Raw genomic sequence first — 15,244 nt, 5'->3', positions numbered from 1 at the left:
CCGAGGCCTAAAATGATATCACGTCGTATAGTTGGAGCAGGTCAAGTATAAGAACAAGCAGGAGGAAAGGAGACTGCAACATGAACACCTAAAAATGTGCATTTCCCCAAAATTGGGAAACAGCAGGCAAATGCTTGAACCTGTCAGGAGAATGGTGGTCCACAGTTGCTCCAATCCCCACATAAAGCGATTTGTGAGAAGCTTATGCTATTAATGTAATGGCGTTCTCACTCGACAGCCGAGAATTGACACCTTTTCCTTTTGTCTGTCTTGGGGCTCGCTCAGCTTAGAACTTGTTCTTGGGGGTGCGTGCACAGGCTTGCTCTCTCCTGTCCTCCCCCCACCACCGCATAGTGGAGGAAGCATCTGGGGCAGGTATCCTCACAAACGCTAGGAATCCTTCACACCAGTTAGCTGCTCCCCCAAACCCAGCAAGAATATGGGGAAGCCGATGAGAGTTGAGTGACAAAGACGATCTTTTTATTCCACCACTTGGGACTGAATAGCAGTGCCGGGTTGGCGGGAGTTGTAGTAAGGGAGTGGTGCATTACTAATAGCCTGTGAATGGTCCCTCCAAAGGTGTGGCATGAAACATGGCACAGGTACAGACTCCTGTGGGGAGCCGGAATGGAAGCGCAAGGTGTTGCAACACAGGAGCTGCTTATCATTTTCTCCCCGTGAAACATGCAGCCTGGGCATCGCAGCCTCCTGAGGCATTCCTCATGGGCCTGCGTGTCCTCCTGGCTGCTCTTGGGTGCTGGGGAAAGCCGCCCAGAAAGCACAGGCCACCAGGTTGTTCCGTGGGCCATGCACGTTTGGCTCTGCTTGGCGATAAAGCTCACCGGATAGAGGCTCTTGCCCGTCTCCAGAGCAGCTAGGTGGGAAGTGTTTCCGGGTGAGATAGAAGATGCCGGTTGAAGCCCTCGCAGCCGTCCAAGTGGCCTGAGCGAGACGAGCTAATTTGTGGACCATTTAAATTGAGAATGAGTTGCGCAACAGTTGGAGGTAGAGCAGGCACTCCCAAGTGAAATGCTCCGCCATGAGAAGGAAGGCTCTGCTCCAAACCCTGACTCAGCCACAAAGCTCGTTGGGCTATAGACATCTCCTGACCTTGCCTGCCTCCCAGGTTTCTTGTAAGCATAAACGCCAAGAGGGTAACCTCGTTCACTGCCTTAAGTTTCCTGGAGGAAATGCAGGATATAAAATTTATTCATTTATTATATCTATATCCCACTTTTTCTTTTCAAGGAGCTTGAGGTGGCTCGCATAATTCTCCATCTTACCCCCACAACAACAACAGCGCTGTGAAGTAGGTTGAACTGAGAGTCTGTGGCTGGCCCAAAGTCGCACCAGGAGCATCGTGGCCGAGCAGGGGCTAGAACTCCGATCTCCCGAGTTCTACTCTTGTGCTCCTGACCACTATACCACACTCGCTCTCCGTAGGAAATGTGCCGCTTTCATCAGTATTCACTGTCTGGAGATGAGCAATGGCTTTTGGAGTGTGCCCCTTTTGGAAGTAGCTTGCTTCAGGGACATGATTCTCCGCTCTTGAGTATAAAAAGTTCCGGTGTGAAGCACTCGCGATAGTCTGTGTATTTGGGGTCAGGATCCTGGGCGGTGCGGTCCCAGCACATCAAGAGGGCATCGCATTGTGCACCGCCGCTGTCAGTTGATCTGTCATCATAATAATGACAGATTGTGTCATCACACAAGACAACAGTGTTCCAAGGACACTAACTTTTTGAGCAAGTGTTTATGATTCAGATACCCTGTGGAGGGTTCTCCCATACTGTATATCCGTGTGTGCTTTTTTAAAATAACTGAATGCTGAAACTCCGGCATTTAAGTGGGGCACGCCCTGTCTTTATCAGTGGAGACAAGGAAGGCCAGGACAGAGTGGGGAAGGTGGAGCCTTTAACAAGGCACATGAAATGTCCCTGATAATAAGCAGGCACACAATGGATTTGCCCTCCCTTGCGATCACACCCTCCGGTGTTCCTGCTCTCTCCCGCAGGAGTAGTTCCGTGGCATTCTGTTCTTCTTCTGCAGACCCAAGCTTCAGCGCGGAGGAGAGAGACAGCTCAATGCTTAGGAGAAATGGCTGGCTCTTGCGAAACATCGGCTCCCAGTCCGCGCTCCGAAACTGTTCCTTGTGAATGAATCACTCTTCCTCGGTAGCTGAGCTGCTACGTAAAAGAGGAACTGGAAGTACAGCCGGAGTGGCCTAGCAGAAAAGGAGTTGCGCTTGGAGTCTCATGGGCTAGCCAGGCGCTGCGGCAGCCTTGCCCTGCCCGGGCATCCAGCTGTGCTGGAGTGTGCCTTCCATCGGTCCCCACCTGTAGGGTTATAATATTGTCTCTCCCGCCACCCCAGCTTATTGTAGCTGAAAGCTCTTACTACCAATCACTCAACCTAAGGAGAGGCGTTTCAACATTTTGCAAGTGGGGAAAGGAGAGGGCGCAGCGCAGCCATCAGGATGGCCGGACTGGGGTGCCAAGAGGGCCTGAGGCTCTCCCCCTTGGCTTCTGCTGCACCTTTGGCTCACACAGCCAAGCAGTTCCCCCAGTTGCTCGATTCCTGCCTTTAAACCTGAGTCCCCGCAGTTCCAGAAGAGATGTGATTCTGTCTTTGAAATAACAGGTTCAGCCCGTGCCAAGTCTGCCTGAGCCAGCTCCTCTCTTGGGCCGTATCTTTTACATTCCCAGCTTCCGCACGAACAAGGCCCAGCGTCATAATTGTGGCTTGTTACAGGGCCGCTCTGCTTCAGGCTTTGCAACAGCCTCCAGGTTTCCAAACAGTGGAACCGAATCATCCGCCGGCATCAAATGGTATCGAGGGAATTCCTGCCATTCGCTGCTGGACGCTTTGCTGGCCTTGAATGACGTTACATTTCCTGTGCTTGGGGTTTTCTTTGCTTGCTTGTTTTTTTACATGTTGGCCCGAATCTCATTCAGCTGCATGTGTGCGTATTATTTTGTTCTCTTTTCCTAGCCAAAGATTCTTCATTCCGTCTAGATTCGTGTTGTTCTGCTTGGGTATCCTGTGGTATGGAAATTAAAGGCAATAAACTGTTTGATTCCAGGATGGCAGCCCAACCCACTTTCAGATCTTTCAGTATTTAAATTTTATGCATTTTGTAAGTGCTAATAAACAGAAGACAATAAAATGGCAATGAAACCAACCAATAAAATCAACGAAGTGCAGTTGAAATGTTACGCTTGGCCAGAGCCAAAAGATTATGTGGAAATTATTTGTTTATGAATAATTAAACGATCACAATAGCACATACATCTTTTTCATTATTTTAGGTCTTAAAGAAATCAGGGCGCTGAAACCTTAACATAATAAAGGCATAAATTGTATTCATGTTTAGACAGAAGAAAGACCCACAGCTCCCAGCCTATCCCAGACAGCTATTCTGGCTAGGACATGGGAGTTGTAAGCTCTTTTTCTGTCCAAACATAACTAAGATTATACTCTAATGGTAGCATGCATAAACAAATACATAAATCTACTCCTTGGGGAGAGTTGGCTAAAGAAATTTAAAGTTTTTGACAGAATTATACCCATCCAAGCTGCCCAGTTTGGCTTCCTTTGTATTTCTCACAAAGTTACTACGTAAGTTTTCTGAAACAGGGTGTTTCAAAATGGAACATTGTGTATCCTACATTATCAGCCCCACTGATCCTCCAGGAAACATGAGCTGGCACACAAGGTCTACCCTCCTGTCCTTGGTCTCACAACTTCAGTGTTGTTACCGCACAACCCCCTGAGAGTGTGACTGGTTGAGAGCACGACTGGTCCAAAGATACCCAGTTCGCCTTGTGGCGAAATGGTGACTCACTCGAAGTCCCGTTTCTTTTCACTTAGTCCAGATCTGTAGAATCTCCAGAATGGGGGTCAGGTCAGGGCAGAAGACTCCATCCTCTCTCACCTAGCCACCAACTGTTGGGTGGCTTCCTGGCTTTTTTACAGGTGCATCTCCCCCCCCCCCCCCCCCCCAATTCGGAAAGTTGAAATGCCTTGGGTTTAATCCCTGTTACTAAGAGCTTGCACCTAAAACAAGCTGGTGTAGTTCTGGTCCTCTTTTGCCTTTTGGAATGTGACCCTCCGAAGCTTCTCTGAAGCAGAAGCCAGCCTTTGACTTGAAAGCTGTTCAGCACTTCTAGCCTCATCAGGTCCATTTGCCGTGAAACTATCATTGTTCTTGCTCCCGAGGTATCGGGCAAGCCCTCGTGGTTCTCGACTTCTCTGGTGACTTGTCTGTCTGGAAATTCTGCCACCAGGGTACCTTGTTTCGGTGTTTGTTGTGTTTAGCGTCCAAATGATACCGACAAGCCCTAGCAGCGCAACCTGTGCTCCCTTGATTGCTTAGGCCCAGTGGGCAGTTGTGTTTTAACAATTGGAGAGCGCCCTGCTGGGGAGGACCAGCTTGGTTTTGAAGAAACTGTATTGCTGGCTCGTCGGCTTGGTTAATGATGGACGATGTATTGGAAAAAGGGTGGCCAAAGTTAATGACGGAAGACACTCGGAAAGGACCAAAGACAGACTCGCATAATGATATGGGCAATTGGTTGCCATAGGTGTCATGTCAGGGAAGGGTGTGAGAGATTTTGCAAGTTGGTGAAAGAATTCTGGCTTGGGAACATGGCACCTTTTAGTACTTTTTTCTGGCAAATTTGCCTGTGGTTGCATGCGGACGTGCTGGAAAGAGCAAGGGAACACAAGCTGGTTTTCCTCACGAATTTCTCACACTCCCAGGCCTTAGACGCTGTATTGATCGCAGCTGATACTGAGACTAGCCATATATATGTTTATATTTATTGTAATTTATATTATAATTACTTTTATTGTTGTAAGCCTCCCCGAGGCTTCTGCGAATGGGGCGGCATAAAAATGTTTTAATTAATAAATAAATAAGAGGGATGCGAACCACTGAGCGGCTTTGAATTCTCCCCTCTGTCTTGCAGCTCCAGAACCTGGGCATCAACCCGGCCAACATTGGCTTCAGCACTCTGACCATGGAGTCTGACAAATTCATCTGCATACGTGAGAAAGTGGGGGAGCAGGCCCAGGTGGTCATTATCGACATGAACGACCCCAGCAACCCCATCCGCAGGCCGATTTCAGCTGACAGCGCCATCATGAACCCTGCCAGCAAGGTCATTGCCCTGAAAGGTATGTAAACACCTCTCTCAACGTGCCTTCCGTTTCTGAACCAAGGCCTGGATTTTTGGGTGCCTCTGAGGTTCTTTAAAAGTGTGCTGATGTTACCCTCCGCATTTTCTCCAAAATAAACTACAGCCGCTGCTGCAGTAAACACCATTACTCATCCTTCCCACCCGCGATGACTTGTGCAGCACGTTCCTTTGTAATTGCTTGAAAATTACTAGGGTTCGTTCATTAGTAACATGCTTGATGACTTAGCTTGAAACAAGGTTGCCTTGTGGTAAGAGTGAGACGGGCTGCCCTTGCTGCCTGATTTTGTCCCCCGCACCCCACTATCAGCAGAAAAAGCAAATAAACAGCAAGTTTGCCTTGGAAAGGATTGCTGCACAAGGCTTCCGATGGATAGTATGTCCTTTGGAAGTCTCTGTAGCAGCTTGCTGCTGAATTCTGGTGGCAAACGGTTGACCTTTCAAAAACTTTGCCACTGCCAAACTTGGCTGCTGCCAGCGGTTTTACTGGTGTGGCAGCAGGAAACATGGCCCATGGGGTGCATCGGGCCTGGAAAACTATCCCCCTGTATTGCCCAGAGATGCCCCCCCGCCTGGTAGTTTGGCTTCCAGGACAGCAGCAAAAGCTGTTTTAACGTGAATGGAGTTTTTTGTGTTTCAGGCAGTTAAAAATGAGTTTTTGGAAGCGCTAGAAGCAGCAAGCGAGTGGACAGCAGGAGAAAAGGCCGAACGTACTTTGAGATGCCACCCGCCCCAAGCAACTGTTTCAGTTCTTGGCATACATGTTATGCAGTTGGGCCTTTTCTTCCCGCTGCTGACTCAAACGCACGGTCTTTCCAACAGCAAATAGGCTTGGTTTGCTTTTGGGTTTTTTGAGATTTAAGTCCAGTTGTCTGGCATCCAGGGGCAAGTATGAATTGTCTCATGGAGACCAGGCAGTAGCCTGAAGTGTCTGTTCCTGCCTAATTTTGGAAGCTAAGCAGGGTCAGGCCTGGGCAGAAGTGGGATGGGTGACTTGAGGGTATGAGTCTATTGCTGTCAACTGCCTAGAGAGCTTTGGCTATTGGCAGTATAAAAATGTAATAATAATAATAATCATCATCTAAACAACAGATTACTTAATGTAGCACAGGGATGGGCTGGCATCAGACTTAGAGGACCTACTTCTGATTTTTTGCTGGAATCCAGTGAGTTAGGGGCCAAGGAACAGGACACCTCTGAGCCGATCCTTCAGATGTTTTTCCAGTTCCAGAAGTGAACCCCCAGTTCTTCACCCATAAATCCAAGCTGGGTTTTCCCTTGCCCATGTGTTTTCATTTTTGCATCCTAATTTGGAGCAGGAGAGCTGTTTTCTTTCACAACCAGGAGTCAGGAGCCCTTGCTGATACACCACAAATGGTCCAGATCCAAGGTCCTCATTCACTGAACTCGGCTACATATTCTTCTGTGTGGACTAGTAACTTTGTGGACCAGTTTTGTAGAGCAGACACAAAATACTGGCCCAGGAATACACCAAATTAGCCCTGCGAATGCGCATTGCTTCCATTCATTAATGCCTCGGATGGTTCTGTAGAGTGTAATCATGCCAGTTCTGCTCTCTTTGCCCTCCTGCAATAAGGCATTTTTCTGAAATGGTCAACTCACAGCCCATGGGATATTAAAATTCTGAATGTCCCGGCTTACACTGTGAAAGGCGACATCTGTTCTCAGGCCCACAGTTGACTGCCAGAGATGCTTAAATATGAACTTGTGAAAACTCTGCAAGAGTGCATTTGGGATGTGTGAATAGGAGTCCCAGCGTTTTGTGCAAGCATGACTTAGCTCAACCAAATACCCTGAAGTCCATATGCACTTGTGTTCCACCTCTACATTTTAGCTTTCTCTTAAATGTACTCTTAAAAATTAAAAAATAATAATTGGAATAGCCTTAAATGTGTGCCCAATATGCTATTCTTTAAAAAGACAAAACAACTATACTATCTTCTTTTAAATATTTGGGACAAAGAACAGTGACATTTCCCGAAATAATATCATACCGACTTCATTTATCTCCCCCGTGCAAATTACTTAAGGCTGTTGAACTTTTAGCCTCCTGTGCAGTACAAAAAGTTTCCAGCCTTGTTCTTTGTTGAATCCCACCTGCCGTGTGACTTTGATATGGCAAAAGTGTACTATAATACTATAAACTCTTGAGTGTTATGCAATAGATCTGGTAACTTTAGTGTACACGGGCCTGTAAGTCACCGCTTAACAGATGCAAACTGTCCAGTCGCCATCGCTCAAGCATTCCAACTGATTTTCTTCTCCAAATTGCGCCGCCTCTGCGTCCACTAAAGCCAAGATATTGCTATGTTCCCTCCTTTGGTGGAGAAACTTAAATTTTCAACTGTCTCCTTGTAATACCTTCCTCTTTTGTTTTTTGACGGCTTTAATGTTGTATCACTATTTTTGTCACACTTTCTAACGCTTTCTTGTGTATGCAGATGGTGAGTTACTTCCGTTTCAGATTGTATTTGTGTTTGTCCTGTTTTATGAAAAGAGAATGCGAAAGGCTTACGAGCTTAAAGGCTTAGTGGGGCACATGCTGAATAATTACGGTGGAGGCGTAGGCAAGAACCAATATTCTTGCGAGTCGGGGGCCTTGTTCTCAGGGCCTTCTCTTAAAAAGAGGAAAGGGAAAAGAGTGGTCTTGATTGATAGGATTTGCTTGGATATGCATCGACCTTTTTATAAACAGGACTGAGACTCTTACAATTTCATATCTGGCTGTATATTTTTTGCTTTTTGTGTACTCTGCAAATAGTGTGAGAAAGAAATGAAGCCGGAGTCTGGCTTTCAACTGGAGAATGTCTTGGATTGCAACCACCCCAAAATCCAAGAGTACATAATGAAAGGAATAGACACCGAAGGAGCTCTCTTCCCTCCCCCGCAGCCTGCCCCACTGCAACTTTTGAGAGCAGGGTCAAACCTGTTCCTGGGAGGCTGACCTCTGACCCTTGAAGGGTTTGGTGATAGCTTAGTCTTTAACCCCGAAACCCAGTTCATAATAGCTTTGGAAGCTCGGCCTGCTTTGAGTTCCCTTTGAAGTAAAGGTTGCCCAGACGTGTAGGCTAGTGACCTCTGTGGAAGGACTAGTGGCTTTTCTCTCCCTAGCTGCGAACTGTTTTTATTCTGACGTGTTTGCTTCTCGCCCCTATGCCTTCATCTCTCTGCCACTGATTGTGCACAGACAGTGGAAGGGAGGCTGCGTGGAGGAAGAGCGGCGTGGTTGCTGGGCTCTTTCTCCTAGCATTTGCCTGAACTACCCCAGAAGCAAAAATGCGAAGTCAGAATCCTTTTTCTGGTCATACGTGGGTAGCAGGCCACCCCACAGCCTTCCCCGGCCTGGTGCCTTTTAGATTTGTTGGCCTGCAGTTCCTACAGTTCCCGTCCAGCTGTGGGGGATTATGAGCACTGTAGTCCAGTGATGGGCTGCTTCTGGTGGTTAGTGCTATACAGAAATGGATCAGAGGTTTTTTTGGCTCATCGTGAGGCCTCGTTCCTACTCTCCCGTTGCTGCCTGTGCCTTACTTGGGGCTACTGGAAGCAAACCACCTGCCTCCCGTGATTCTCATCTTAAACCTTGGACAGTAAAGCAGTTCTGGACATCTGGAGATGTCGAAACATCTGGGCATCGAAACGTTTTCCAGCGCCAGCTTGAGGACCAAGCAGGAGCAATCCCACAGCGTGCCGCTTACTGCCGCTGGATCTCGTCGTATCCGAGGTTTCCTCCAAGGAGCTCAGGGCAGTGCACACGGGGTTATTCCCATCCCATCCTTGCGGCATCCCTCTTAGGTAGAGAAGAGGTGTGGTGAGCAGGCCCATCTGTGGGCATAGGGGCCTAGCAGGGGTCCAAACCGTGATCTCCCCGGTCCGGGCCCCGCATTCATCAGTGACACATGCCGATTTCCTCATGGTAAGGATGCCGGAGGCAACACACGCCTCTCTTTGGTGTCTGGATATTCCCTTCCTCCTCCTCTGCTCTCCACCCAACCCCAAGCCTGCCTGCTTGTCGTCGTCGCCTTTCCCGCCCTCGCCCACTGTGGCTGGTGCACGCTGAGCCTGCCATCGGCAACAGCAAAACCTTTGTTAAGAGTTCTGGTTCGCTCGAAACCAAGCGACTCACCGACCTAACAAAGTGCCCACTCCGTGACTTCCCGTTTTCCTTTCTTGCGTGGAAACTGTCCTGTGTCCCTCCCGTACTAGCACTAGACGTGGACATCCCGTGCGTGGTTTGTGTGTAGCGCCGCCGTTGTGTGCCTTGGTGTATTTATCTTGAGAGAGTAAAATCGCGTGGGTTCAGGATGAATAACCCAGCATGAGAGTCGACTTTGTCACCAACAGAAACTGTTTGCAGTACATGGCTGTCAAGCCCTAACCAACTTGGCTACTGGCAGAACTTAAAATGAGAAGTAGATGCGGTTTTTAGAAAGGTATCTGGTTTAGAAAGCCGGCTGGCCACTGGAAATTCTTACTACCGAGTCTGAATGCATGATGGCTTCCCATGGGATCGGGTGGTGTGTGTGGACATCCTGACCTTTCATTTGAATACGCCAGATTCATACGTGTGGCTGACTTGATCTGTCATCTTACCTCCAGCTGGGAAGACCCTTCAGATCTTTAATATTGAAATGAAGAGCAAAATGAAGGCCCACACCATGACGGACGATGTCACCTTCTGGAAGTGGATCTCTCTGAACACCGTCGCGCTCGTCACAGACAACGCTGTGTACCACTGGAGCATGGAAGGCGAGTCCCAGCCCGTCAAGATGTTCGATCGCCATTCTAGTCTGGCAGGCTGCCAGATCATCAACTACCGCACAGATGCCAAGCAGAAATGGCTGCTTTTGACCGGAATATCCGCACAGGTAATGCTTTGGTCTAAGTCGGTGCCTCCGAAGAAGTCCAAACGTCGGAACTTAATGAGCTTTAATGCAGCGGCAAAGCTGGTAGTTTCCCCTGTGTATGCCCCCGGGTAGGAAGAAGCAGGCTTCTGGTCTCCGTTGCCGTTTTGTTACGGTAAAAGGGCCTGCTGGGTATTGTGGCAAAACGGCGAGTTTGAGGCCGGTGTGTTCTGTGAAGCACGGGCATGTTCCAGCTGCGGCATGCATAACCTCCTCCTCTTGGCACCGTGCTAGCAAAGTCTTTGAATTTAATCTCTCGCTGCAGGACGGACACTGCTAAACTTCAGAGACTTATCAGCCAAATGTCAAAATCCAGGCCGCAAGCAGAACTTGACTGGCGCATTCCACCCCCAGCATTCCTTAAAAGTTGTCGCTGGGCAGCCAGTTATATTGCGATGCGTTTTACTACAGCTCTGCTGAGATCGGGCACTCTTGTGAATAAAGCTGCACCGAGCTTTCCTCTCCCCATCTTTTTCCTTGGGTGTCATGCCCGCTTAGATGGCGAGGTGTGGGGCTGTCTCATTTTACCGATTGACTGGGAGCAGCTCTGTGAGTCTTTGGCGGCGATGGGGGCGGGGGCCGAGGAGCAGCCCTGAAATACTTCAATTAGTAATACATGTTAGGCTACTCAGCATCCTCTCAGCTGCCAGCATCCTCTGACCAGCAGTGCTGGAAGTTGGTCCAGCTTGTCTGAGTAGCCCCGGACTGGGGAAGGTGGGGCTAGTCCTTTGCAAATGAACAACTTTGACTACCGTCCAGAGACTTTGCCTGAGCTTTCCCAAATTCTCTGTTTCCACGTCGAAGCCGGTTCATGAAATCTGTGGTTCTCGTGAACCACTCGCCAAGTGCAACCCTTCACCTGCGTGCTTGTTCCCCCCCCTCTTCTTTCCAAAGCAAAACCGTGTCGTCGGAGCCATGCAGCTTTATTCGGTGGATCGGAAGGTGTCCCAGCCCATCGAAGGCCACGCCGCTAGCTTTGCGCAGTTCAAGATGGAAGGCAACGCAGAGGAATCCACCCTCTTCTGTTTCGCAGTGAGAGGGCAAGCGGGAGGCAAGGTCAGTCCCCATCCCTCCTTGCCTGGGAGGCGGGAACGCCTTTCTCCAGTATAGATTTTGCTGTGGCCGCGGGAAGCTTTGTGGGGAAAGACCGGCATCCTAATTCACTTGTGTTGGCACTGCCGCAAGCACCACAAACCAGTTTGGATTCATCGGACCCCAAAGGTGCCGTGCGGGAGTGTGGGGACGGGGCATCCACACAGCCCGCAGGTGATGCGAGGGGGCGGGGCGAGAGCAGGTGTTGGCCACACATGCATCCCACAGGGTCAGCCTCTCGTGTGGCCACCGCGGTTTGGGGGCGGAGGGCTGCAGAAGCTCGAGGAGGAACTGAGCTGTTTTTTAAGCCGCATTGGTCCTTTCCAAGCTTCTCCTCTTTTCAAGGAGTTGGCCTGATTTGGGGCGGGGGGGGGGGGATGCCCTCCGGACTTGCCAGCATTGCCCACTCCTGGATGAGGGTGCAAATTCAGTCAGCAGGTGGGATCTTTTTTAGTCCTAAATCAACTTGGATAATTAGGGTTCGTCGGGAGGGGGAGGTCTTGCCGAGACATAATAGGGAAATGAAAGTTGGTTTCAGCTCTAGAACAGCCTATTTTTGCCGAAGAGGGGAGGTGCTGGTGTACCTTGCCCATTTCATATGTTGGCTGCGGACCTTTTTTCCCGATGGAAAAAGGAATTTTTGGAATCAATGAGACGTGTACAGAAGAAGGAAGCCGCCTTGCCAGATCAGGAGAAATGGAGGCTGCAGTGACAGGCAGACTTTTGGTGGCCTCACCGTGACCCTGCCTTTTCCGGGCTGGTTTTGCACAAGGCATTAGCCAGTCCAGGTGGATGATCGCCTAGTCCTTCTCCAGCGGCGACGTAGTCTCTTAATTCATAAAGCGGAAGAGCCGCTAGTGATACCAATTGCTTGTGCCCACCTGTTTCCTTGCGTGCGCCTGAACAGAGGTGCAGGCGTTCCTCTCCGAGGACACCAACGCTTTAATCCAATCCTCTCCCTTCCTTCCCGTACAGTTGCATATCATTGAGGTTGGCACCCCTCCCACCGGGAACCAGCCCTTTCCGAAGAAAGCCGTGGATGTCTTCTTCCCACCGGAAGCACAGAATGATTTCCCAGTAGCGATGCAGGTACCCTGTCTTACTCTCGGCCTCTCGGCACCAGGGTGGTCGTGGTCGCACGTCGGAGTCAGGAAGTTTGAACGCCGTCATTTCAACATGCCAGAGAATGGCCGAGCTTGACAGCACCCACTTTCAAGCCTTGGGTTTAACATTGTAAGCTGCCTTTAATAGCTGCTTAGCCTTCCCTTTTATAGAACAAAAGTTCAGGTATTTTTGGCTTTGAAAAGTGCATGGAAGACAGCCAGTTGTTGAGGGAAGCTTGCCCTGCGCTTTTCTAGCTCCTTGGCCACCCGACTAGTTTTATGCCGAGTAGGATGCCACAGTTTTACACTATACAGGCGGATTTTCTTCCTGTGCAGCTTTTAAGTGGCAGTGCAGCTTTTAAATTGCAATACAGTGTGTTGAATGAGCATGGCGTAGACAGCTGCCCACATCATGCCCGTGGGGAGCTACAGGATAACCTCAGTCCTCTCTCTGTTCTTCTTCCTTCAGATCAGCGAAAAGCACGATGTAGTTTTCTTGATCACAAAATACGGTTACATCCACCTCTATGACCTCGAAACTGGGACTTGTATCTACATGAACAGAATCAGTGGGGAGACCATCTTCGTCACTGCTCCGCATGAAGCCACGTCGGGAATCATCGGCGTCAACAGAAAAGGACAAGTAATGAGATTCTTATCCCGTTTAAGCCAGTGCTTAAATGGTCATACAGGCCTTAACGCTGGGATCGCTATCGGGGTGATGCCAGGTACACACGTCGCAACTGCCCAGATTCCTTTTAAACTCTGGGTTGCTGTGAGTGAGTTGAACAAGCCAGAAATGCTCTGCCCTGGGGTTGTTTTGCATGATGTCCAGATTCAAGACTGGGGGCAAAACAACCCAGAACACAAGAACAAGCCACAGGTCTGTTCAGCAGTGGAAACCCACTGGCTTTCCTCTGTTACCATCTCAACAACCCAGGATTGAACCAGTCCAAACGTGGTTAGTTTGCGTAAACAAGGTCATATTCTTGAATGCTCTTAAACAGCATTCCTCTGGCATCTTAAAGACCAACATATTCTGGCATTTGTTAGCTCAGGATAAAAGTGCTAGTGCTTCAGCTGCCTGTAAGCTTTGCAATGTGTTATTTTATTCTGCAGCAGACTTAAGGCAGCTCCGCTCTGCAAATTGAGGCTCTCTGCACAGTGGGTGTGTGTGTGAGAGAGATTCTGAATTCAGAACTCAGGACTGAGCATGGGGCTGACACGTAACTGACCCCAAGTGAGTACAGAGGCCGCCGCTTCAGTCCTCCTGGATGCAGATCTAAGAGCGAGGTTGCCTGGCCTGGGTTGCCGCTACTGCCGCACCGCCTCTCAGATTAAAATGAAGCGCGCGCTCCGAAAGGACTGGCATCCCCCTCGTCGGATTGCGTTAATCTACCGCTAAGCTGCCAGGGCCACGAAAGAGCCTCTGCTGGCAGCTGTTTGCACCGTCCAGGAAGCAGCAGCTTCGTGACATTGTCTGGGTGGGAGGTTGGAGCTACACGGAAAGCTGCCATAGACCAGGTCAGGCCATTGTCTGCTCTGACTGGCAGGGGCCCCCTGGGGGGGGGGGAGAGAGAGAGAGAGAAGCTTTTCCATCACCAGCTACCTGATGCTCTTTGACCAGAGAAGCTGGGGCCTGAACTGCTAAGCTGCGGCCCATGCCGAGATGGTTTTTAGAGATCAAGGTGCAATCCAAGCATTTCAGCCAAAGAGAAGCCTACAGCTCCCAGCATGCCCTGGCCACGTCCGGATCTGAAGGACCACACGGCTGGCTCAGAACATAGATCATTGGTTTCCCTTCCTGTGCTTTGCGCTGCCTGAGCGTTTGGGTTGCAGGCAGAGGAGACTCTTCCAAAGCAGCCGGATGGGGTTCTGCTTTTTGGTCTTCCCCCGTAAGTGCGTTTGAGCCTTTCTGTTTGGGGCCCATCCCTCGGCCATCGAAAAACCAGCCAGTCCCAAGCTCCACTTGAGCGTGTGGCACAGGGGAACTGCCGCTGCTGAAGAGGCCCTCTGCTGCCTCGTGGTGCTCTGCCTTCGAGGTGGACGCGGAGCCAGGGCCAGGATCAGCCCTCCCCAGCTCACGGGGCAGGCGTGCCAGCAGCGGCCGCCCAGCACCTCTGCAGGCATCAGCTGGGGACGGCTGCTCCAGATCTCGGAGCAAGCGGGAGGACCGGCCGGTGGAGCTCCACCAGCCTGCCTTTCTCAGTGCGGCTCCTCTGGAGGCCGACGCTCTTCACCCCTGGTCCTTGACCGGGCTGGAGGGGCTTGCTGTGAGCTGCCCAAAACACCTGGAGGGCACTTGCTTGGGGATGAACACAATTCTGTGGCCGGAATGTCCTTTGCGGGGCCCGCCTTCGTCTCTTTTCGGCATGTGGCGCTTGCTGAGGTGGCCACAGGCCGTCCCCATCCTGTTTGGCCCTCATGACTAGTGGCCGCTGACTGGCCAGGCGGAAGCCGTGCGACACTTAAAGGCACGGCATTTCCCTGGCCAGAGAGCAGAACTTTTGCAGAATGAGCTGCGGCATCTCAGCATGTGCAGCTCATTGTGCAAATGCTCAGTGGTTGGCTGTCATCCATTTCTCAGGGCAGTCCCGTGACACCTCCCCCCCCGTGCTGTGTGTAGCAGACACGCTGGAGGGGGGGGGGGAGGGAGCAATTTCCAAATCTGACTTGGATGTGTAGAGCATCCATCTGGGAGAGGAGAGCAGAGCAGAGCAAGCCATGTGCACGCCCAGGACACTCTGTCCTTTAGAGGGTGGGGGTGATTCATCACTCCTGGCACGACGGAGCCTGCTCTGCCCTTGGCCTCCAGTCTAAAGGCCAGGGCTGCAGTGCCTTTCATGTGGGAAAGCAGCCCTTGACGCGACTCCAAACCGCTGCAGCCGGAGGCACACGGGACGCTGCGTGGAGCAAGGCAGGCCCCGGG

The 15,244-nt window shown here is 50.5% G+C and overlaps 1 protein-coding gene across 2 annotated transcripts in view; it reads left to right on the top strand.

Moving 5' to 3' along the window:
* The window catches only part of CLTC (clathrin heavy chain), a 56,746-nt gene that overhangs the window by 12,165 nt on the left and 29,337 nt on the right, over positions 1-15,244 (top strand). For both annotated transcript variants that reach the window (XM_044429831.1, XM_044429832.1), the window contains exons 2-6: positions 4,971-5,178; positions 9,816-10,084; positions 11,015-11,176; positions 12,188-12,301; positions 12,785-12,958. In XM_044429831.1, coding sequence (XP_044285766.1) covers positions 4,971-5,178; positions 9,816-10,084; positions 11,015-11,176; positions 12,188-12,301; positions 12,785-12,958 — 927 coding nt within the window. The remainder of the gene's footprint in view (positions 1-4,970; positions 5,179-9,815; positions 10,085-11,014; positions 11,177-12,187; positions 12,302-12,784; positions 12,959-15,244) is intronic.

Source organism: Varanus komodoensis, unplaced genomic scaffold, assembly GCF_004798865.1.
Source record: "Varanus komodoensis strain SLA01 unplaced genomic scaffold, ASM479886v1 scaffold20_1, whole genome shotgun sequence".
NCBI classification, from domain to species: Eukaryota; Metazoa; Chordata; class Lepidosauria; order Squamata; family Varanidae; genus Varanus; species Varanus komodoensis.
This window is presented reverse-complemented; position numbering and strand designations above follow the sequence as displayed.